Source organism: Danio rerio, chromosome 17, assembly GCF_052040795.2.
Source record: "Danio rerio strain M-AB ecotype USA chromosome 17, GRCz13ab, whole genome shotgun sequence".
Lineage (NCBI taxonomy): Eukaryota > Metazoa > Chordata > Actinopteri > Cypriniformes > Danionidae > Danio > Danio rerio.
Genome location: NC_141037.1, coordinates 27100878 through 27124874, shown reverse-complemented (window position 1 = coordinate 27124874; position 23997 = coordinate 27100878). Strand labels below are relative to the sequence as shown.

The following is a 23997-nucleotide window of genomic DNA, read 5'->3' as shown; positions in this document are numbered from 1 at the left end:
AGTGTTTAAAAAAAAAAGAATAGTTAACATTATTTCTTATATACAATGTAATTTAGAAAGATGATTCATATTTAGAGTTGGTTCTCAATTTACTTGTCAATCTCTAGACCTGTGAGCCTAATCCAGCCATATGGTACATATATATGATTCAAACCAAATATAAATTTAAATATTTGTGCAAGTAGGTTACAATTTAAAATGTATGGTGCAAATGTTGCAGAATGAACAACACAAGTTCAAGATATTTAACTCAAGTGGAAAATTTGTGAGTTCAACATCTTGAACTTTTAGAATCTAGAGCAATCTAGAACGAATGACATGGTGCTTTGTGTTTGGTGTGAACTCAGCATTATATTAAAAGTCCACATTGCTTTATATCATATGCTGACAATAAACTTCATCTCCCATAATGCGTGTTTGTTTTGTGACCAGCCATCACTAGTCAGTGTTGACCTTCAACTAAGCAGCACTTGTTTGAATTGCAAATGTCCCATCTGTCACTAAATAGCAGCTCAAAATTATTTGTTGTTTCCGTAGTTCTTCTTCTCTCAAATGTATCAAAATTGTGAGGAAAGATAATGACTCTGGATTAATGTGGGTTTTTTAACCTGATAAAAATGATTCATGTTAAAATAACCTAGAGAAGTAACATCTATTTTACATTTATGCAAGTACATATATTTTTTTATTACTTTAATATTTTATGATGCAATAAGGAGACAATTACTTAACAGTATGTTGAAGAATTGTAACATTTATACAGTCTTACAGTTATCAATCAATCAATCAATCAATCAATCAATCAAACTTCATTTATATAGCACCTTATTACAACCAGGAGGCTGCGCAAATTGCTTTACAGTATTGAAAACAAAATTAAGCATTAAAACACACAAAATGGTTAGAACATAAGTGTCAATAAAACAATAAAGCAGCATTTTGTACTAACAAATATCTAAAGCAAGTCTAAATAAGTAGGTTTTAAGTTTTGCTTTAAACAGTGCCACATCTGTGATGATGCAAAGTTCTAAAGGGAGGGTATTCCACAGTTTTGGACCTGCCACTGAAAATGAACGATCACCCCATTGTGGATGACCTGGATCTGTGGACCTCCAGCAACTACTGACCTGCTGATTGTAGGGCCGTGTTCGGTTTATGAACCTTTAAGATCTCACATAAATAATGGAGTGCAACACTCCATTAAAAACAAACAACAGTAGTTTAAAATCAATCCTGAATTAAACAGGGAACCAGTGAAGGGAGTAAAGAACAGGTGTAATGTGCTCACATTTGCGACTATTCGTCAGCATGCGAGCAGCAGCATTTTGCACCATTTGTAAGCGATGAAGTAAGGTTTAGTTAATTCCAGCATAGAGTACATTGTAAAAGTTCAGGCAAGAGATGATAAAACCATGAATGGATTTTTTTTTTAGATCACACTGGCTCAGTAATGGCTTGACTTTGGCAAGAAGGTGAAGCCGAAAAAAACTTGCCTTGATCACTAAATTTACCTGTTTATTTGTTTTATTTTATACTACTGTCCAAATTTACTGCAAAGTTTTTAACTACGTGGCTAAAATGTGGAGAAAAGCTAAGATAATTTGAGAGTTGCCAAACCCAAAACATTCTGTTTTGTCTTCGTTCAGAGAAAGAAAGTTCTGTGACAGCCAAAGTTTAATGTCAACTAAAGTTATATACTATAACTATAAAGTTATTACTAAGGGCAGCCATAATAATAAGTAGCCCTCAGTGAAAATGAGTTTAAAAGAACCAATTTAAGCTTTGAAAAATTTAAACGTTATGACAAAATGTTTTTTTTATGACTCTGCACTCTATTTCGTTGTCACTAATTAAAAACTTAATCTGTAACCTTTATCATGTAATTTCCACTGAAACACAGATAATCTAAAATCATCCTGATAAACATGATACTAGGATTTACAAACCTATGAAGTTAATGCTGCTTTTGCTCACGTGAACCCCATTGTAAATCTATTTGAAAAGAAGCTTTGGAGCATTCAATAGCAGCTGAAGCACCAGTGGATATCTGGACATTTATGAAAGTTCAATGTGAAAATGCAGTGTGAAAAGATATAGACAGGTGATTGTCTGTCTGGAAGTTTCTAGAAGCTGCTATTCATCCATTTGCCACCAGGTACTCTGAACACCACAGAGTCTGAACAACGGTCACCATGGTCATCATTCATTCTCAGCATCTCTGAAAAGTAACCATGCTGATCTGCCCACCCGCTAAAGCAGCTGTCAGTCAGACGCCGACTGAAGGGTTTTATTCCTCGCAGTTAGAGGCAGGAGGTGCTGTAGGCTTCATTTATTCATTTTATTCTCCATTTTATTATGGGAAGCATAGCCTACTACATTACTTACATTTATTTGCTCCCGTACGTCAGTTGTGTTTAAGCTTCTTGGAACTAGTTTTAATATTTTGGGGATCTTTTTATTTGATAATGCCAATGGAGTACATGCACAAAGACGTTGAATTTTCATTACAAAATCGCCACATTTAGGATTAGTTTCCTTTAAAAATAAGTGATCTTTACTGTCTGAAAGATATACAATATAAAGTGGGTCTCGGACCGGACAAGAAGCACTGCATTACATTACATTTTTTCCTGCCTTTATGTTCTTTAAAATATGAACATTAATTTTATCCCAGTATTTTCAATGAAGTTTCTGCGCTAGCCTGCTGCCACTGACGGCACTAGAGTTTACATAATCTATCATCCCATTTTACGCTTGAAAAACTACATGAATGCTTAAGTTTAAGTAACTGATTGTATTTTAATTATATTACAATGTCGATGCTGTAAAATTTCAAATGGTCACGTAAACCTTTCATCGAAAGTTTATCATTGGCTGAGAAACACTAGCTGTGCATATAGCCCATTAAACATTATATGTTTAATGTGTTTTTGTTCTGGAACGGGGTTAGATTTGTAATGGCTAAATAAAGACAATGCTAAAACCATCAGTTGGTGGCAGGAAGTCCCTTTCTTAATGAGTGAGCAAATCATTTGAATTAATAAAACTGTGAATCGAATTCATGTACAGCAGAGATGCCCAAAGTAGGGCCCATAAACCAAAGTTGGCCCATTGTAACCTTTAATTTGGCTCTCTGTCCCATCTGAGAGGAAAGTGAGAATGATGGAGAACATTGGGGCAAATGACAAAGAGATGGTCATTTCTAATTTGACGTAACCTTTTTTGTTTGTTTATTGCTGAACTACAAAAAAAGAAAACAGAAAATAAATGTTTCAGTTAAATGTTGTACATAAATCCGATTTTTTATGGTCACTCGACTATGCAGAAGGAAAAAACTAGTGTAATTTTGTTATAAATTAGATTGTTTTATTCTTACTCAGGCGACGCAGTGGCGCAGTAGGTAGTGCGAGTGGGTTTCCTCCAGGTGCTCCGGTTTCCCCCACAGTCCAAAGACATGCGGTACAGGTGAATTGGGTAGGCTAAATTGTCTGTAGAATGAGTGTGAATAAGTGTGGATCTTTCCCAGAGATGGGTTGCAGCTGGAAGGGCATCTGCTGCGTAAAACATATGCTGGACAAGTTGGCAGTTCATTCCTTACATATGTTGTGGTGACCCCTAATTAATAAAGGGACTAAGCCGAAAAGAAAATGAATGAATGAATGTTTTTACTCTAATAAGTTTATTATAAAATAAAATAAATAAAAAATAATATAATATAAATCAATGTTTTCTAGTTGGTTTTAAACAGTATTAAATAAATTAGGAAATTAATGGTAAATTACTTCACCTATATTTATCTTCCGCCCACTAGCCTCTATCAAGTTTGGTTTGTAGCACTTCATAAGAAAAAGTTTGGGCACCCCTGATTTAGAGAATCTCTTTATGAATGGATCCTTGAAACGTTGATAAGTTACAAAATGAAAATCAATTTCAAAACAAAACAAAATATTACAGTTCTGTTCTGAGATGGACAAATGCTCTGGGCATTTTTCATTGTCACAAGTGAAGACTGTAACTAATATGATATTACCTTTTTGTTTGTTGAACTGTTGTATAAAATAAATATCATATTTGCAAATGCGCTCACCCTTTTATATTTAGGAAATTGGCACATTTTCTTTTCTTGAATAAAATAAATAATGGCATCAAATGTTAAAAAAACAAGTATATTTTTTGCTCTATAGCTAATATCAGAGATTTTTTAATCAGTAAATACTGATATTATATAATTTATATGTGTATTCATTTATAATATGAATAATATTTAACATTTATTAATACAATTTATTATACATACTAGTCGATGTGAGATATTTCAGTTTCAATCTTTAAGCATAGTAATAACTAAAATATATTTTTTCAGTCAAAGTTAACATGCATTTTTCATACAGCATGTACAATTAAAATCTGAATTATTAGCCTCCCTGTTTATATTTTTCCACAATTTCTTTTTAACGGACTGAAGATTTTTTCAACACATTTCTAATCGTAGTAGTTTTAATAACTTATTTCTAATACCTGAATTATTTTATCTTTGCCATGATAACAGTAAATAATGTTTTACTAAAGGTTTTTCAAGACACTTCTAGCTTAAAGTGACATTTAAAGGCTTAACTAGGTTAATTAGGTTAACTGGGCAGGTTAGGGTAAATAGGCAAGTTATTGTATAACGATGGTTTGTTCTGTAGACAATCAAAAAATATAGCTTAAAGGGACTAATAATTATAACCTTAATTTGTTTGTAAAAAGATTAAAAACTGCTTTTATTCTAGCCAAAATAAAACAAATAAGACTTTCTCCAGAAAAAAAATATTGTCAGACATACTTTGAAAATGTCCTTGCTCTGTTAAACATCATTTGGTAAATATTTGAAAAAGAAAAAAAATTAAAAAGGGGGGCTTATAATTCTCAATTCAACAATTATTATGAAGCCCTTTTTAGTGATTAGTTTAACATAAGCTATTTTAGTTATTGGGCAAAACATGAGCTTAATTAAAAAAATATATGAGAACATTGAGTAGCAGGAAAATTATTATTATATTATAACACATGTGATTTATATATATATATATATATATATATATATATATATATATATATATATATATATATATATATATGTATATATATATATATGTATATATATATATATATATACGGCAGTAAAAAGATATATATGAAATAGGTTTATGTACATCCTTTCACTTCACAAATTAATAACCTGTTCTTCTTTAAATCTCTCTGCGTGACTGTGTGTTGACGTATGTCTGTTTCTCTGTAGGTTTGCTTGAGTCATCTTTAGAGGATTTGTGTGTAGCTGGATGAGGACCAAGTTGAAAAAAAAAACACTCATGATGATCTGTAGTTTTACAAAGATGAAAAGAGACACAGAACACACTGTCTCTGAGCTCCTTTTCTATCAAACTTTTTTATACCTCTTCAAATATTGCAACGTTTTGCGTCTGGATTTGGCATGACAAAACGCATTAGTGTCCAAAAGCTGTGACTCCAGCACCTGAAGGACAATTACTAGGAGTAACCAAATGCAATCAAGACCGCCCTTCTTTCATTTACTCTTATTTTCTTTTTGCCTCTTGTCTTTTTTTTGTCCCTGATGCAACAAGGCATCAGGTCCTTTTAATGAACCCACCAGAGGCAAACATGCATAGAGACACACAAACACATACACACACAACCTTGTCTAGTGTTTTAACAGTTTTATGCTATTTTGAGGGGCAACTGAGATTAAGTGCATCTCCTCAGATAAAAAAGTATTTACGAATATATAAATGTATTACTCTGGCCATAAATGAATGCATCTGTTTTATGGAACATTGACTTGCAGATGCAATTAATACAAGGCTGACTACTACTATAATAACACGCATCAATAAGCACTTCAGAGGAACAGACATATGTATGTCCATTAAGTGAAGTAGTCCAGGAAAAGGTGTGTCTTTCAGCTGTTTTGAGGAATATAATGGCTTCTGCTGTTTAGGTGAAGTTCGGGAAGGTGATTACACCATGTACTCACTAAAGGTTTTAGAAAGTGACCTTGTGCTACATTGCGATGGCACCATTGAATGGTTGTTCACTGCAGGCTGGTAGAAAAGACTATAAATGAGATACTGAGTGAATATGCCCCTGTGGTCTAATAAGATTTTATATTTGTTCATCTGTGTGGGGTTAGAAATCAGAGCTCACTAAAATGCATCCCTCGATGCTTCAGTAACTAATAAGCAGTGTTGGGCACGTTCCTTTAAAAGAGTAATTAGTTATAGTTACTAGCTACTTCTTACAGATAGTAATGAGTTAGTAACTGAGTTACATACAGTGGTTGACATTTAAGAACATGTTTTTAGGTGTCACTGCAGTTTGCGACTATGCTGCCAGGGGACACAAAGGGACGGGATGCGAGCGGACACAAATATACAGTAGCTAAAAATACCCTACTACTTGTAAATTAAGATAAAATAATGAAACAAAGCATTATAATTCATTTATTAACCCTTAAAAACTTGTTAACAAGCTTTTTTTATCATTGTAATCTTGTTAAGTGCAACAAGGATTCATTTTGAAAAGTAAAATTAAAGAAATAAGAGACAACTATAATGAAAGTATAAACGTACATACAAATAAGTAGGCCTAAATAAATAAATAAACTCTAAAGTCAGTGTTTTAGCCTAAATATAGAGAGATGTACAGTGTTTGTTGTTTTAAAGTGATAGGACTAAGACAGTAACACTAAATGTAACTAATCAACAGGGAAAGTAACTAGTGATGTTTTATAAACAAATTTCGGGAGGAACACAATCAGTCTTTGACGAGGCTAATTCATCACACACACAATCATTCTATTATCCAATCAGCTCAAGAGCAAACCCCTATAAATAGTCAAACACATCAAACCTCCGTTTTCTCTTGACTTCTGTGTACCTCCACCTACCTATTTAAATCTGAGGGGGGAGCGTTCTGGAGCCAGGCTAGACATTGCACTCGGACCCTATCTCTCTTTATCCTCATAAGGGGAATAACACGAGTTATGGTGTCTTACCGAGCACAGAGCCCTCTCCCTGGACAGCACGCCAAATACGCACATTCTGTTCAGTCAAATATCTGTGAGTGTGAACTTGTAAATTGCGTTGCTTTGAAGAAAAATCTAATTCGTCAAATGACTATAAAATCAGTATATAAAGGCAGCATGTCCTCAACTATATATCTAAATATTATGTTATTTCTGTCTGACTAATAAGTGTTTGCGGTGGAGAAAAATCAAGTTTTACTTGCTTTGTGGCTTCGTCTTTTTCGGTAGCATAGCTCACGTTATCAAGTATGTTATTAGCCACTAATTTTGTGGTGGCGTGTAACGATGTGAGGTGCTTCATTGTATTAAAATTACTTGTCACCGACACAGAGAGACTCTTTTATTTTCTGGGCATAAGTTGCACAATACATAAACGTTCTTGCCTTTTACCTCAACATTGGAAAAGTAGTGTTTATATTTACAGTTTTCAAAAGCTATTTAACTTGTTGGATTTGTTATCATTCTGACTCCTGTTGTTGGTGTGTTACTGACTGCGTCTGTTTGGGTGTGAACATCTGCACTACTCAGCCTCTGATTGGTGAACAATGGGAATGTACTCTATCTTAACCAATCATTACGTTTATAGTAACACTACGTTCACAGACACACCAATTATCATCACTGGTTGGTTTTATGTCCCGCCCTAGCCCTGAACACACACACACACACACACACACACACACCAGAGAAAAAGAGGTCTTATGGCTGAAAGAGACGTTGCTTACATAAAAATCGTTTCAGTGTTCTCAATTATTGTAACGCTCATTTTTATTGTCAGTATTTGCAACAGCGTTGTATCAGGCGAAACAGTCATTCAATTGATTAATCGTTACTGAAAAAAGTATTGCCATTAGTAACGCTGTTAATTTATAACTCCGTTATTCCCATCACTGCTAATAAGTGCCAATACATGCATAAAATGTCAGATAGTTATGTACTTTGTGTGTGAAAATGTTAAAGTTGTGGGGCACCAGTTTGTAATTAAAGGGTTGGTTGATTCAAAAAATGAAAATTCTCTTTTTTTAATTACTCTACCTAATGTCGTTCAAAACCCCTGAGACCTTGTTTGTGACACAAATTACGATATTTTAGATGAAATCCGAGAGCTCTCTAACCTTCCTCTATAGATAGCAAATGTTCATCGGAACATCCACATTTTTACAGTTGTTTGGTACACAAATGTGTTATTGGAACTTGACTGAGGTCACATGAAAATGTTTTGACAATATATTTGGATTTGTTTGGGACTTTGAATGCTCTGGGACCATTAGTGTATATGGATGATGAGACGCAACAAACACACCACTGTACAACATTTACTTGTCATCAATGAATCCGTTTAAATTTCAACAGACCATTAGGCAGTGCTTTTAACAACGACCGGAGAGACGTTAGTATTGCTTTATTTCATCTTGATTGTCATCTTGAAGTCATCAGTGGTAGTTTGTGTAGTCCGGTTGTGTCAAGCTCTGATCTGTCCTCTTGTTCACTGCCTATATTGACTTGTGGCTGCTGTGGATCCATCTCTGAACTGGATTCTCCGTTGCATTTTTTTTTTCTGATTACTTTCTCCTTACCAACAACTATTCCTGGTCTTCGGCTGCGCTCCCCAGCCTACTGTAATCTCCAGATCAGAGTTTTAATGTAGTGTCTGCATTTTAATTAATTAATTTGTTTATTTATATTTTAATGCTATCTTGTTTACTTGTTTGTTTACCTTCTCAATTTACATTTTAATAGCCTACCCTTTGAGTTTAATTATATATAGTTAATTATTTAATATAATCTAAACTTTATTTTATACTGTTTGCTGACAATTAGATATGCACTGTATGCATTAAATGTTGCTAAATCTATAATAAGAAGTTTTATTATATTTATTTGTGTGGCATTTTTACGCTTCAAAGCAGTTGTTATTTTAAATTAAAAAGGAAAAAAATAATAAACAATATTTATTATTAAGCAATACTGGAAGATTATTACTTCTTATCCTGTAATCTAGGCGGTATTGATAAACTGTCAGTAAAAAAAGCATTATTACATGTAGTAAGAACGTCATCTCACAGTTGCTGAATGTCACACGACAACATTGCTATAGCTTTCCCAGGTCTTACATTTCTACGTTGTGACAATGTAGTGAGCACGTAAGTGCCTTTGAAAAAATGCAATGTTGTACAGACATCGCTACAGCGTAAATATGTTTGTTGGGGAGAGCTCTTAGATTTCCTCTGAAATATAAAAATGTTTGCTCTGAAGATGAAAAAATGTCTCAAGGGATTAGAACAACAAGTTCTAATGCGAGTAATTTATATCAACATTTTCATTTTTGGATGAACTAATACCCTAGAGAGTCACTAACACATAAACATTCCAAAAAGAAAAGATTCACTTTAAATATTTGGATGATGCATTTATTGAACTGAAAAAAGTGCAGATTGCTGGACTCTTCATGCACTCAACTGTCATAGTTTGTTTATTTCAACTGTCATAACTGTCATGTAGTATGCGGGAAAAGGCTTTCAGATAATGATGACGAATGACAAAATAACCTTAAAAAGTTCTGACTCATATGCAAATTTATGTTAGCTATCTTTAAATGCAACCAAATAATCAGTTAGAAATTGGATTGGTGGCTCAGTCTGACTCGAGCCTTCATGTCAACAACTCAATCAGTCAATAAACCCTAATGGAATTTTGGTCAGTTGAAAGATTGTTCCAAAAAATAACAACATTTTGTTTACATCCTTTTTTATGTATATTAACATTTGTTTTGAATGATGGTCGTACATTTAAATATTGACAATATATTTTCGAAATAAATTCAAAGACATGTAATCAAGGCAATGATGGTAACATTTTTTGTCTTGCTTATTTTTCAAACCACACTGTTTTTGCTTGCCTTTATAATGTAGCATTCACCAACACTTCTCCTCCATTTCTTCAACAGACTGGTCTTCTGTGGCCGTTCCAATGGTTGCTTTTCTCTATTGCTTTGCTCAAGTTGGTATTGAATGGGACATGAGATGACAACACCACTCAGTGGAATCATGGCAAGGCAAAACATTCCTCACAGAAAACATTATGGTATTATTTCAACCAATTGCAACCAGCATTCCACTCCAGTCATATTGTGTGTTTGTGTATAATACAGTATACTCTGCTGCATTTGAACTGTGTGTATTTGGAAACGAGTGCCCCAGGTGTGTGTTTGATGGTTAATCCTGTCGCTGCTTTATTTATGAGTTTGTCTGAACACTGATGGTGACACAGGTCTCTGATCAGCAGCCAGAATAGCATTGCTCTCTCTCTGTCCGTCCATCTGTGTATATTTCCACCCTCTCGTTCAATTTTGTCCCTCTGATCTTCCCTGTCCTGATCTCTCTGTCCCGTCTCGTGTTTTTATTCTCTCTTTCTCCTTGTGTATCTACTGCTGTATTCTTACTAACAGCTCAAGCAGCTCTGTGTGGTTAATTAGATGAGTGATCTGCTAGCCTGGAGTTTCTCTTTTATTAGAGAGGTAAGACGTATGTGTGTGTGTGTTTCAGTGTTAGAAGGGGATTACACTTTAAAGAGCTTTATCGCTGTAGCATAGCTTTATCTGCATCAGATTAATCACTCATAATCCCCCTTCACAAAAATCTCTTTCACTTTCAGTTTTAGGGCGATTTATTTGCATATTTCGGACATTGCTTTGTTTGTATTTATTTATCATATGATTTAAAAACTGCCATCCGTGTTAAGAAACTAATATATTATACTGAAGTAGACACTTAAAAAAAGACAACAAAAAAAACACTTGAATATTAATATGAATCTCTTAAAGAACCAACTATTAATAGTTATCACATCATTTATTCTCCATAATTTGCTTTTAAACCTGCTGGTTTCTGCTGGTTGCTGGCACCCTTTGACTAATAGTTTTTTTTTTTTTTCTCTACTAAGTAAGTCAATGGGAGCCGGCAGCCATTTGTGTTTATGAATGAATCTCATATAGATGCTAGTGAATGGTGAGTAAATCATGGCCGAGTTTTATTTTGTTGGGTGAACTATCACTTTGAATCAAATGATTAAGAATATAAAAGTGATTAGAGATGTGCTCAGTGTTTTTGAAATCAGATTTGCTGCTCCCTGTCTCTTTCTCTGCTCTGTGATGTGATGTTATTTTAGTATAGATGGTATGGCAGAGGTCATGCGTGACCTGGCCTTTCTGTGAGTCATACTGAAATTACTTACTGACTCCGCACGTTACTCAGGTCCTTATTGTGTGTGTGTCTCAGCACAGGTCACTCTGCAATTAACAAATCTTGATTAATAAGTTATAAAACATCCATCACTCTTTAAAGTATTCATGATTACACAGTTTGAAAAACAGATCAGTCTTTTTGCCTGCTTTAAGTAAGCTTTAAATGTCATAACAAACCATTGGTTCTAGACCATGTTGTATTTTTGTATTAAAACGGAATACTTAAATGAAAAGTTCACTCATAAATGGAAATGTACTCACTAGTTACCCTTTTCACTATTTAAAAATAGAATATTTAGTACAATGCTAGAGCCCTGGAACTATTTACATCAGTAGCAGGTTAAAATACTATGAATGTCAGTGACTCCTGGTTTCCAACATTCTTCAAAATATATTATTTTGTTTTTTAAAAGAAAGAGAAAGTCAAATAGCTTTAATAGAAGTAGAGGGTGATTAAATAATGAAATATTTACATTTTTTGGGTGAACTATTCCTTTAATAAAATCTAATGTTGAGGAGGATTTCATTTAATGAATTGTAGTTATATTTGTTATATATTATATTATATGTATTCAATGGTATTAACTGATTATTTGCAATCTGGACACAAAAATGTAGTAATTTCAATTATCTATTTAAATATTAAAATGTTTATAATTATACATATAAATTACAGTTACTTCATGTGATAAATTGCTCACACAATAGTAGGAATTCTTTGGAAGTTTTAAATTCAAACATTTCCACAGAGACTTATACAGTAGTTTATATTTTAATCATTTAACAGTACATTTAAATGTAAAAGGTTTTCTCATTTTGATTAATGACAACATTGACATGTAACTAAACAAACCAACCAACAAAATGTTTCAGTTTTAAGGGTTTAAGAGTAGTTTTTTTTGTTTTGTTTTTTGCTTTATTCAGTTTTATTCAATAAACAGGTAAAGAAAAAAGAAATGTAAATGTAAATCAGCAAACATGCAGTCCACAACCATGATCTAAAATGAAAGAAATTTTCATTGTGTAATTTTTAGTTAGTAACAGACTGCAATTTGTAAATAATCAACTGTACGGTGTATTTTTGTAGTAAAATAGAATACTTAAGTGAAAAGTCAATGTACTCACTATTGACTCTTTTTACTATTTCAAAAAAGACATTTAGAAGAAAGCTGGAGCACTGTAGCCATTTACATCTGTAGCACTGGAAAATGCAACGAAAATCAATCACTGCTGGTTTCCAACGTTCTTCAAAATATTTTCTTTTGTTTTTAACAAAAAAAAAAACTCAAATAGCTTTAATAGAAGTAGAGAGTGAGTAAATAATAAAAATATTTTAAGTTTTGGCTAAACTATTCCTTTAATCAAATAAAATGTTGAGTAGGATTTCACTTTTTCTCTTGTAGTTAGATTATATGTATTCAATGGTTTTATGCAGTCTGGATACAAAAAATGTAGTCCTTCCAGTCAGAATATAATAAATCTTAAAATGCTTATAATTATATAACAGTTACTTCACATGATAAATAAAAAGATCTTTGCTAGTTTTAACATTTGCACAGAGACTTATAATTTATTTTTTGCTTTATTCAAGTTTATTTAATAAACAAGTTAAAAGTAATGTAAATGTGAATCAGCAAACATGAAGTTCACAAACATGATCTAAAGTGACTGCAATTTCTATTGTGTACTTTTTAGTTAGTAACCGACTGCAATTTGTAAATAATCTACCCATCTCTTATTCCATACCATAATGGCACTAAATCTGAAAGCAGCTTTGCAAAAACAGTGACTAAAAATTTGGCTATTGGTACATATTATCAGATAGCTAATTCTAAATTGTTATTAAAGAAAATATTTATATGTTTTTTGAATAAGTGAATCATTTATTTTGCATTGGGTCAGTGTTCATTTTATTTTCTAAGCTAATGTGCTTTCATAAGTACAGTACCTTTGATCAGTTCAAAAAAAGACAAAGTAAAGACAGTACATGACAAGTACGTATATAAAATATTTTATTATTATAAATAATATTTTACAGCATTTTTTTTTTACAAATTTTGTCTTTGTGCTTTACAGTAGTAGCAATTTCCATGTGAAGAAATGGTTTAGGTGATGATGTTTGAGTCAGTGGATAATGTCCATGCTGTCTGCTGAATACATCTGAAATAAGGTACTAACTAGAGCTGTTCTTAATGAACCAGCCTCAAAAGACCTCTGTGTGCAGACAGACATATTTGTTCTTAGAAACCCTGCAGTGTGATAGAACAGCACAGCTCTATCTGAGCTTCAAGATCAGTGTTAAGAACGCTAAAAATAATGGAGTCTTTATATTGTTCCTCAAAATACTGTGCCGTACATGTCAAGTTTCTACTCAAACACAGAAACTCGTATGCTGCATGTTTGCAATCTCAGTCCATAGTACGGGTTTGGTTCATATTTCACACCAAATTCAAAAGAAAAAAAAAACAAAACAGGAAATTATAATTTGCATGACTACAATACATTTAAGATTCTATCATTGTTTTATTTTTGTACATTTACAATTTAATGTTCAAATCATAATGCTTTAATTGTGAAAATGCTTCATTTTAATTCATCACTGTTAAAAACAAAGAGCCGAATGACTGTTTTCATATTCCCCAAAGACCCTTTCAGTCATCTGGTCATTTTTCTTCAGTTCAAATTTAATTAAAATGGTAATTATTTTATTTTAATATCATAATAAATTTGTACTAAAAATTAGTTTCATTTATATTTTTAGATTTTACAAAACATTATTTCTGCTCATTTATTCTTTGGATTTTGGGATTTGTAATCTAAAACAAATCTTACTATACAAAGCTGGTTTTTCCCCCTATGACATATTTGTCACTTAATTCTAAACTAGTGTGTCTAATGATGTAGTGTCCTGTTTTGCTGTCAAGACAGAGCATTTTGATTCTCAAGGCTGTAAAACACTATCCAAACAGTCTACAGCGAGTGCGGATTCATTTCTTCCTACTAAATGCAAATGTGGACTCGCTCTCCAAGAGTCAGACAGGTCTGAATGACAACTACAAAGAGTGAATCCATTAGCTCTATGGGGTAAGAGGCAAGAGATTAAATACTCGTGCAGTAAAGGACTACTTACTTTTTAATGGAAATTTATTCAGTTTTCCTTTTGTATTTACCATGCATGTCTTAACCTTATTTTAAGTGCAAATCAAGCCATGCTTTTGTCGTATTTGATCAAATCAGTCACGATCAGATGGTCAAGTAAACCATGCTAGTATCTTAAGGGCTGTGCATTTCAGCTTCATCATCTCTCAATGAAAAAAAGTGCATTCTCTGAATATTAGGAGTCTTATTGCTGCGCTGCAGAGGCATGCAGTGACATCAGGGCTGCGTTTCTTTCTTATATTATGTCGATTACAGCATGTGTTTGGGGTTAAATGTTATATCTGGACTGTAGGAATAATCTGTGTGAAATGCAGCAGCAATGATTATTGCTTCTGAATAAGCTCAAGCTGATGCTTTACATTCCGGTTTACATGGATTTGCATGTCAGTATTGTTTTTCAGATGACTGAAACATTCATATGTCTTATTTAAAATGAGTTCAGGCTTTCTTTCTGAATGATAAAGCAATGCTGCTGGGTATAAATGCTAAACCTTTTTTTGTAATTTCTGCTCAGTATTTGGCATGTAAGCAAATGACCCATAATATTAAAGCTAATTAAGATGTCATTATTGTAAAACATGCTCTGAAGCATAAAATAACCTTAATGGGAGTTTTACCGTTTAATATTGCTCCTCTGGTGTCCTGCTGACAAGAGGAGATAATCATCTCTCAAGGGCAGAAAAATATATGATATATCATTTTAATACTTTTGCCTTACAAAATATTTAGACTTTACAATATGTACCTTTATTGTAACAGAAATAAATCTTTGTGTAGGAAAACATGACATGTGGTGCTTCTAGTCTTTCTTTCTCAAACTAAATATATTTTTCTTACATAACAGGTTATATTAAATGCACACTGCTTGGCAAATAAGAGAATAAAAATCTGTTTGCGTGCAAGCAAATACTTTACTTTGCAATAATTCAAATATTTCTGGCCTGTTATTCACTGTAAATATTGTAGAATTGTTCAATCCAGTAAGAAAAAAAAACTATTTACATGTGCTTTCAATCTGCATTACATTAAAATAAGTTAAATCTTGAGTAATTTATTTAAACATACACTACTGGTCAAAAGTTTGGGGTCAGTAGGATTTTTAAATGTTTTAAAATAAGCTTATCTTGCTTACCAAGGCTGCATTTATTTAATCAAAAATGCTGTACAGATTGTACAATTGTGAAATATTATTGCACTATAAAATAACTGTTCAAAAGTAGTTTATCAATTAATTTAATAATTTATTCCAGCAATGTTATAGATAAATTTTCACTCTTCAGAGTCATTCGATCCTTCAGAAGTTACTCTAATATTATTTATTGTTATTTTTATTGTTACTATTATTATTATTATTATTATTATTATTATTACTTTCATCAATGATAATAGTAATAAAAGCAATAAAGACTGGAGTAATAATTTCATTTGAAACTACATACAATAAAAAAGCAATTATTTTAAATTTTAATAAATATTTAACAATTTTTTTTATTTAATAAATGTCGCCTTGATGAACAGAATAATAAAAAACATGGGGGAAAAAAGGTAGTGTACATTGTCATGGTCATATACTTTTTAGCATCATTAAAATATTTATTGCCATAACATAACCAAAAACACATATTAATCGCTGCACTTAAAATCTAGTCATAGACTCTAAAGTGTCTGCTTGCCTGCAAACAGTTGTTTCCTTATTATTATTATCACTGTGGCCATGCAGTGTGTGATATTCTGTATGATATGACCTTGGCTTTGTTTTGGTTTTGAGTCATTCTTCTGGCCTCTCATCTCTGTGTGTGTCTCCGCTCTCAGTTAGCAGAGAAGCAGGTCACAGTGAGGTGATTCTGACCTCAGCACAACTCCTGTGGACCTGATAATGACCTCTCTAAACTGAGAACATCACACAGCATGCTAACATGTGGCTTAAACACATTATGTTCATTCCCAACACACACAGCATGCTTATCAGGTTGCTTTCAATAACGAGAACCTGGATGATTTAAACATCTTATATATATATATTATAATGCCGTCAGGTGATTAATAGCATCCAAAATAAAAGTTCATATTTACAAGAAATGTATCTACACTGTGTAGGGCTGCACGAAATTGGTAAAAAATCTCAATATTTAAATTTTCAGCAACAGCATATTTATTGCATTATGAATACCTTTCATGGTTTGAATAGGTCTTTTTGACAGTTGTCTGCTGGGGAGTCTAAATGTGTTTAGGTATTGAAATTGAATCATCACAGTGCTAAAGTTTTCTTGTTTCTAGTCCAAATACCAAAAATGTTCTTAGATCAAGTATTAATATAGTTTTATTTTCACCTTCAGAAAAAATATGTGTAAATTAAGAGTGTTTCCTTAAAATAAGCACAATTCTCTGCCAATGGGATAAGTATAATAATCTTCTTTTCAGTTTGAATTCAGTTAAATTCCATATAAATGATTTATTACAATTAATCATTATCACACTTTTCAACATTATAATTTTTTTGCAGCTAAACTTTTTAAACTCCCTTGAAATGGTGTAAAAACGCATGCAAATGGTAGTTTCACTCTAATATGGTTAAACTTAGTAATGATGCAACAAATCACATGTAATCTGTAGCTCCTGATCAACTAACTGAAACTCAACATTGCATATCCTGCGATGTGACTATTGCAGATGTGCACATTGCGATATTGATGCTGAAATATAATGTGCAGCCCTAGTACTGTGTGTATAATACAAGTTATATAGAAAATAAATATATATGTAAATATGTTATTTTTGTATATTTTTTATTTTATGTATTGTATGTTTGTGTATATACACACAAATATATACAGTACACATGTACATATTATGTACATACAAACATTTATCTTGGATGCAATTAATCAAGATATAGTACTCGATATATAACATATAGTATATGTTTTATATAGTGCTTGCTTATAGTGTTATAGATGAAGATAGTCTGGTTTGGTGGCGTTGTGAATAGAGGGGCTAAAAGCATGAGCCTCGCTCTGTTCCCCTCTGGACCTCATTATGGAAATCAAGGTGGAGTTGATATGGGGGAGGATGCTGGAAAAGAGAGGCAAATAAACAGCTATTTATATCTTGGCTCTGTGATTAACAGATTAACTCCTAACTTGCATTAGGAGCTTTATATAATATAATAAAAAGGGGAGACTGGGACTAGCTGTTCAATGTTTCTTAATGTTGTTTTAGCTTTTACATTTTTTTTTATAAAAAAAAAAAATGTAATAAAATAAACGGCAAATGGACCGGACAAAAAGAAACATTCCATATGGATCACAGTGGAAACCTGTTTTTTTTTTTTTTTTTTTTTTTTTTTTTTTTTTAAAAGCATTTTTAAGACTATTGACATCAAGACCCAGTCACCCCTGTTGAAAAAGCCAAGAGTTTGTTTTTTGTTTTTAATTGAACACATGATAACAGGGCTGGTGGAAAAATAATGCCACATCTGCAGCAGTGAATATATAAAAAAATCCAGGAAAGGGGTCAGAATATTCTCAGCTCTCTGACCATCACCTCTCTGCATTCCTGAGATTTGTTGTGTTTTTCGATGTTTGTTGTGATGGTGAAATGTTCTTGTAAGGATGTGGTCACATTATCAGTTACTCTGATAGAATGAAGCAGTCAGGTTCATTCACATTCCCCATACAGACTTTGATATTGCCAATAATTCTTAAAGGGATAGTTCAACCAAAAATAAACAGTAAATCATTCACTCATGTGGCTTTAAACCTTTATGGGTTTCTTTCTTCTGTTGAACACAAAACAGATATTTTGACGAATGCTGTTTGGTTATCATAGTTAATAAAACAAAGGGCAAAGAAACCACAATTGAAAAAACATTTTCGTTAACTTAAATAAAAATAAAACAAGTTTTTAAAACTAGAACTGAAACTGTATTGTATACAAAACTAACTTTAACTAAAATTATAGCAAAAACACCCTTCATTTTCGTCTTTGTAAATGTAATTAATACATACTGTAAGCCTTTTAGGAGTAAATCTTAAATACGACACGAGCATACATTTAAAAGTATTCATTTAACACAGTAGTGTTCAATAATGGGTTTTATTTCTGTTTTAGTGATTGCGAATGGTTCTTTTTAAACAGATCTTCTAAGTTAAACTAATTCACCTAATCGAGCTGAATCATTTGAAACGATTCGCGCCTCCAGTACCGTTAAGCACATCCATAAATAACTTACAGATTGTGAATCAAACACAAACAGTACACGACAGCCTGCTGTGACTGAACTAAACTTGAACGACTGCAGCACTGGTAAACCGAGGGCTTAAATGAGAAGATCTGGGGAAACGTAAGTTTATTTCATAACAGAAAATCCTAATGGTAAGATAAGTGAATCATGCCTCAATTGGGTTGCAAAACATAATTGTAAATTTAGGTCACATTGATATTTTAACTGACTGAAATTATGGTTATTGACAACATATTTTTGATAAGTTGAGTCCAAACATGGGAAGATTGTTGCAAAAGATCCGGTTCACGTTAAAGATCCGAACTTCCCATCAGTGTAGCTACCTAACCTCAGAAGCAGCCTTGCACACATACAGTATCTTGTGGGCTGTGTATTTGAATTTAAGGATGGGTAGGTGGTAGTGGTAGATGGTAGATGGTAGTGTTCTTTTGTCAAAATTAAAATGTAGCATATCTTTGGTTGAGTTTTTATTATACAACAACAAACAAGCTAAAATTAATAAAACTAGTAAATCTTCCTCTAAAAACAAACTAAAACTAACTGAATTTGAAAACAAAAAGTCAAAATGAAATAAAAACTAAAAACAAATGAAAAATGTAAAATGTAAAGCTATTATGACCTTGTCTTGGACCACATTAACTTTTCATGGAAATAAATGGGTGTCAGCTACCAAAATGTTTATTTTTAAATATCTTCATTTAAAAAGGTTTTAAAGAAGTAAAATTTGAGTAAACTACAGAGTTTTGGGTGAACTAGCCCTTCAGTGACAGTCAGGCATTGTTAATCAGTTGTAGATTATTTTGTTAAACACACCTGTCTTTATTTTTGAACAGAATCACATTTAATATTAGAACTTGTGAAAAAGCCAAGCAAAATAGCTTCAAATGTCTGTTTTTGACAACAGACATTTTCACCAAAATTCCTCTAATGTGACCACACCTTAACTGTTATGATAAACTGTGATTTATGACCAAAAATCGTGTGTATTGATTACATCCATCATTTCATTTAGAAAAAAACACAGCTACAATGCACTACAGGTCTGAATTATAACAATAATAGTGTGCCAACGGTAATATGTATGTGCTTTCTGGAAGACCCAATCATTACTAAAGAATCAACATACGTCCTTTCATTTCACTAATTCTTTCATTTGTTATAATATAAAACTGCAATCCAGCAAGTCACTGATGAACTTGTCTGAATATGCTTGATGTAGACCAGAGGAGATGAAGATCCTTTCACATGACTTGCTTCAACATCTACGGTACCAATGCATTAAACATCATGCTACAGCATTACCTCTGATGCACAGATCACGCACTGTAACACAATGCTTAAAATATCAAAGGAATATCTACATAAGGTTTAAGGGCAGAGGCAATGGGCACATTTTTGAGTATATAGACCATTTTGAAGCATGTAAACAACAACAATGGTCCCAAGGCATTTCCTGTTTTACATTTTTAATTCCCATAGCTTTCGAGAATCCAAAAAGAGCCACATATTGGAAAAGAATGTTATGATAGCAGTTTTAACATTAAGTTATGACTGAATTGCCTCTTGTTACAGTTATGAAATAGTTTAAAAACAAACAGGAAATGTTCACGGCCAATGACATGACCTCATTGAAATGGTCTATTTATAGAAAAAAAATATTTGATATGTTAGAATAACTGTAGTAATGAAAGTTTTGCTTTTGCCCTTTTTTGTTCACTCTTATATTGGACCAGGCTAAAAATGTTTATAGGGATATACCAATGTAAATTTTCTGATGGCTAATGATAAAAGCCATAAACACTATGACTAATAACTGATAATGATAAATATTAAATGCTTTATGTATAAATTACAAAAAAATACTAAAAACAAAAGCATATTATAAATAGTAAATGTGAAGTTAGGCATCACACATAACGGACACTATGAAAAAAAATCATTTAGAAATTTGCTACAGAATGCAATTAACAGTCTTGTTAAATATGTGTTCTTTTAAAGATCAAGTGAGCATTAAAGGACAGCCAATGTTACCTAAACAAAAAGCTAAATATACTGTACAATATTCAGTGTTGGCTGATATGTGTAGAAAAAAAAACGCAATAATATCCTACAATGATAACATTCCTAAACATCTGTTAAACCACTGTAGTCTGATATTATTTTTTATTTTGGTGAGAGATGCATTGACGCAAGTCATGGAAAAGGGTCTTAACAGCTGTTACACTATAAAACCCCTACAGAGCTCATTAGTTTCTCCTGTAACATGTACAACTCTTGGGATAGTAGTTGATTTGTCATTGTACAAACACATTTGTCTAAAGTGATTCACCGAAGCTGTCTAGGGTTTCCGTGGTTTCTGGAATACTCTTGTGTTCTTCAATCTTTCGTCTAGCAGCTCAAATCCACACCGCCCTATATCTGCGCAAGACGCGTAGCTCTGATTCCTGAAAAAGGCTCATATTCGGCGTTGAGTTAACCAGCAGGACGGTGCAGAAAAGATGTCCACACCAGAAAAAGTGCAGAGCATAAACAGCAGTGTGTGTGATAGAGTGAAAGAGAGAGGGGAAGACTTGCTACATGAGTTGGATCTTGAAGGGTCCGCACTTGCATTTGGGGATGGCGCATTGCCATGACAACCATCAGTCAGAGTGGGCCCTGCGGCAAGAGCTCTCACTGTCTGTCAGCCTCGCAGGACTAAAACAGGGAGCAGTTCCACACAGAGTCTCCGCGTGACAACCAACACGCCATCACTTTGGTATCGCAGATGCTCTGCCTTGGGATAAGACATCCTCTCCTTCTTTCCAGTGTCTTATTCCATCCTTTCCCTCACTCATTCTCTCTTTCTCACACAGACAAAGTCTGTCATGCTTTTTGCTGGCACAGATGTCAGAAGTGGTTCCATTTCTTCTTCTCTTCTCAGAGGAAGTCTCAATAGTTTCCCTTTTCAAGAAGAAATATTCTTACCTCATTTTCTTCAAGGGAACATGTCCTCCTTGTCTGTGTCTGGCGATGTTGGCCGTGAGATCTGGAAGAGCGACATGGGTGAGGTTGGAGACTTTCTGTTTCGCAACAACCTCAGCACCTCAGCGACCTGCGCCTCCAGCGCAACCATTCGGTTCCCGAGCGCCGACAGTTCTTCTTTGAGTTCAGTGCGGAGCTCCAAGAGCGAGGCTTGCAGCGTGTGTTCGGGAATGGTTGGAATGGGTGGGATTGGGGGAGATTTTCCATCGGGCTGGACTGGACTGCGGTCCACAGGGGTGCGGATACCACCCTCATCCAGCCGTAGGTCACTTTTGGTAATGCCGCTATCACAGGAGTCTGTCTTCTTGAGTCCGCTAGGCTCTGAAGTCTTTGCGGAGCTACTCCGCTCAGGGAGAGTCTCCATGGATTCAGCTTTAGGAACGTTTCCCCAGCTCTCAGGCTTTGCCACGCTCTCCCTGAACCTTGCCCATCCTCGTGCACGTGGTTCAGACATGCGGGAGGCATTTGGGGCAGGGGCACTAAGCTTCGCCTGGTCGAATGGACCTAGGGTGCGGTTTTTGATGAGGTGGGATGGGATGGGTGTAGCTGGACTCTCTGTCACAGTAACGATGCTTGTGGTGGCAATCACATCTTGGCTGATGACTTCATTGTGGATTTGACCCTTCTCAAGATCAGAGTCTTCAGAATTAGGCCGTACAGCAGCAAGACGGGCTTCCTTCTGCTGGCGGAAACGCTGGAAGAGACGGCGAACGGGATGATCTGGGGGGAGATTCAGAGGGGCCTCGTTCTTCCTCCTCAGCCTCTCTTCTTCCTCACGCTTCACATCACTGATCTTTCTGAACACAAGCTGAAAGACACATAGAGTTAGTTGAACAGGGACAAGCAGTTGGATGACCATTGAACATGCACATCAAATATTTTGCTACAGAATATTTTAATATGTAAAAAGGCACATAACTGCATTCAGAAGAGGCTTTTATTCAAAGCCCACTTATATTACATCTCTAAACATTCTCAGTCTAAACATTTTTAAGCTCTGGCGTTTACTGCCTATTCAAATTCATGTTCTTGGTGTTGCTAACAACCTGCTCTACTTTTTTTTTTTTAATGGAACATAAGATAACTTCTAAAAATATTAAACTATATTATAATGTAAGACAATAAGCTCATTTGTAAATGTTTCTTTCACTGCTATTTTTGTCTCACTGACTATCTTTCGGCTGAGTCCCTGAATTATCAGGGGTCGCCACAGGGGAATGAACCGCAAATTTCTCTGGCATATGTTTTATGCCATGGATGTCATAGATGCCCTTCCAGCGGCCACTCAACACAGGGAAACATCCATACACTCTTTCATTCATACACACGCACTCATACATTATGGCCAGTTTTGTTTATACCACATGGACTGTGAGGGAAACTGGAGCACCTTAGAAAACCCACGCAAACACGGGGAGAACATGCCAACTCCACACAGAAATTCTTTTTGTGAGGTAGCAGTGCTAACCAATATGGCTGTGAGATTTGGGGAAAATATCTAACTGCAATTTATTTTATTTTTATTTTATTTGTGATTTAATTTTATAATCAAGCTTCAGCTCGATATTCAGTATCAAAGCTTCTTACTGCTAAAATGCAGTGAGTGTTATTAAAAAAAGGAACTAAAAAGATATTACATTACTCCAACATTTATTCATATTTGTTTATAAATATTCAGAAATTTAACACTTATTTTTTCTCTTGAGCAAACCGATTTCGATTAATCGTACAGCTCTACTAACCACTGAGTCAACGTGCCACCCATATTTTTTTCTAAACAGTAAAAGTCAGTTTAAAACAAAAACAAACCAAATAAATAAATTCATACATACATACAGACATTTTTACAAACAGACTTTGTGTTCCATACAACAAATTGCATCATAGATATGAATAGATTGATAGACATTTTAAAATTCTGATATTGTAACGGCCCTTCATACCATAAATTCTAAAAAGCAATATGAATTGTGGTCTGTCACTTCATACAAAATAAAAAAAATGCTTCAAAGATGATTCGTTTGAATTACAAAAATGTTAACTAAAGTTAGGTAGTTGTAAACAATTTATTTGTGCTGAATTCAAACAAACAAATTAAGTTAAACACTTCTAAATTTAATTTGTTTGTTTAAATTCAGTGGGTGTCACGGTGGTGCAGTGGGTAACATGATTGCCTCACAGCAAGAAGGTTGCTGGGTCAGTTGGCATTTCAGTGTGGAGTTTGCATGTTCTCCCTGTCCCTGTGTT

The 23997-nt window shown here is 33.8% G+C and overlaps 2 protein-coding genes across 18 annotated transcripts in view; one reads left to right on the top strand and one right to left on the bottom strand.

Moving 5' to 3' along the window:
• hhat (hedgehog acyltransferase) overlaps positions 1 to 23997 on the top strand; it is a 153029-nt gene that overhangs the window by 46897 nt on the left and 82135 nt on the right. For 5 of the 10 annotated variants that reach the window (XR_015512665.1, XR_015512664.1, XR_015512663.1 and 2 more), the window contains one exon: positions 10032 to 10168. The exons of 3 other annotated variants lie outside the window; for them this stretch is intronic. Coding sequence is in view for 2 of the 7 variants with exons in the window: in XM_087289227.1 (XP_087145353.1) it covers positions 10032 to 10111 (80 nt within the window). In the remaining 5 variants the exon portion in view is untranslated. Of the gene's footprint in view, positions 1 to 10031; positions 12444 to 23997 lie in introns of those variants that run through there. 2 more of the 10 variants (XM_087289227.1, NM_001114890.3) reach the window with 2 other exon arrangements.
• kcnh1a (potassium voltage-gated channel, subfamily H (eag-related), member 1a) overlaps positions 17748 to 23997 on the bottom strand; it is a 93493-nt gene continuing 87243 nt past the window's right edge. For 4 of the 8 annotated variants that reach the window (XM_087289232.1, XM_087289235.1, XM_087289234.1 and 1 more), the window contains one exon: positions 17748 to 22558. In XM_087289232.1, the coding sequence (XP_087145358.1) occupies positions 21704 to 22558 (855 nt within the window). In that variant the 3' untranslated portion in view covers positions 17748 to 21703. 8 annotated transcript variants of the gene reach the window in all.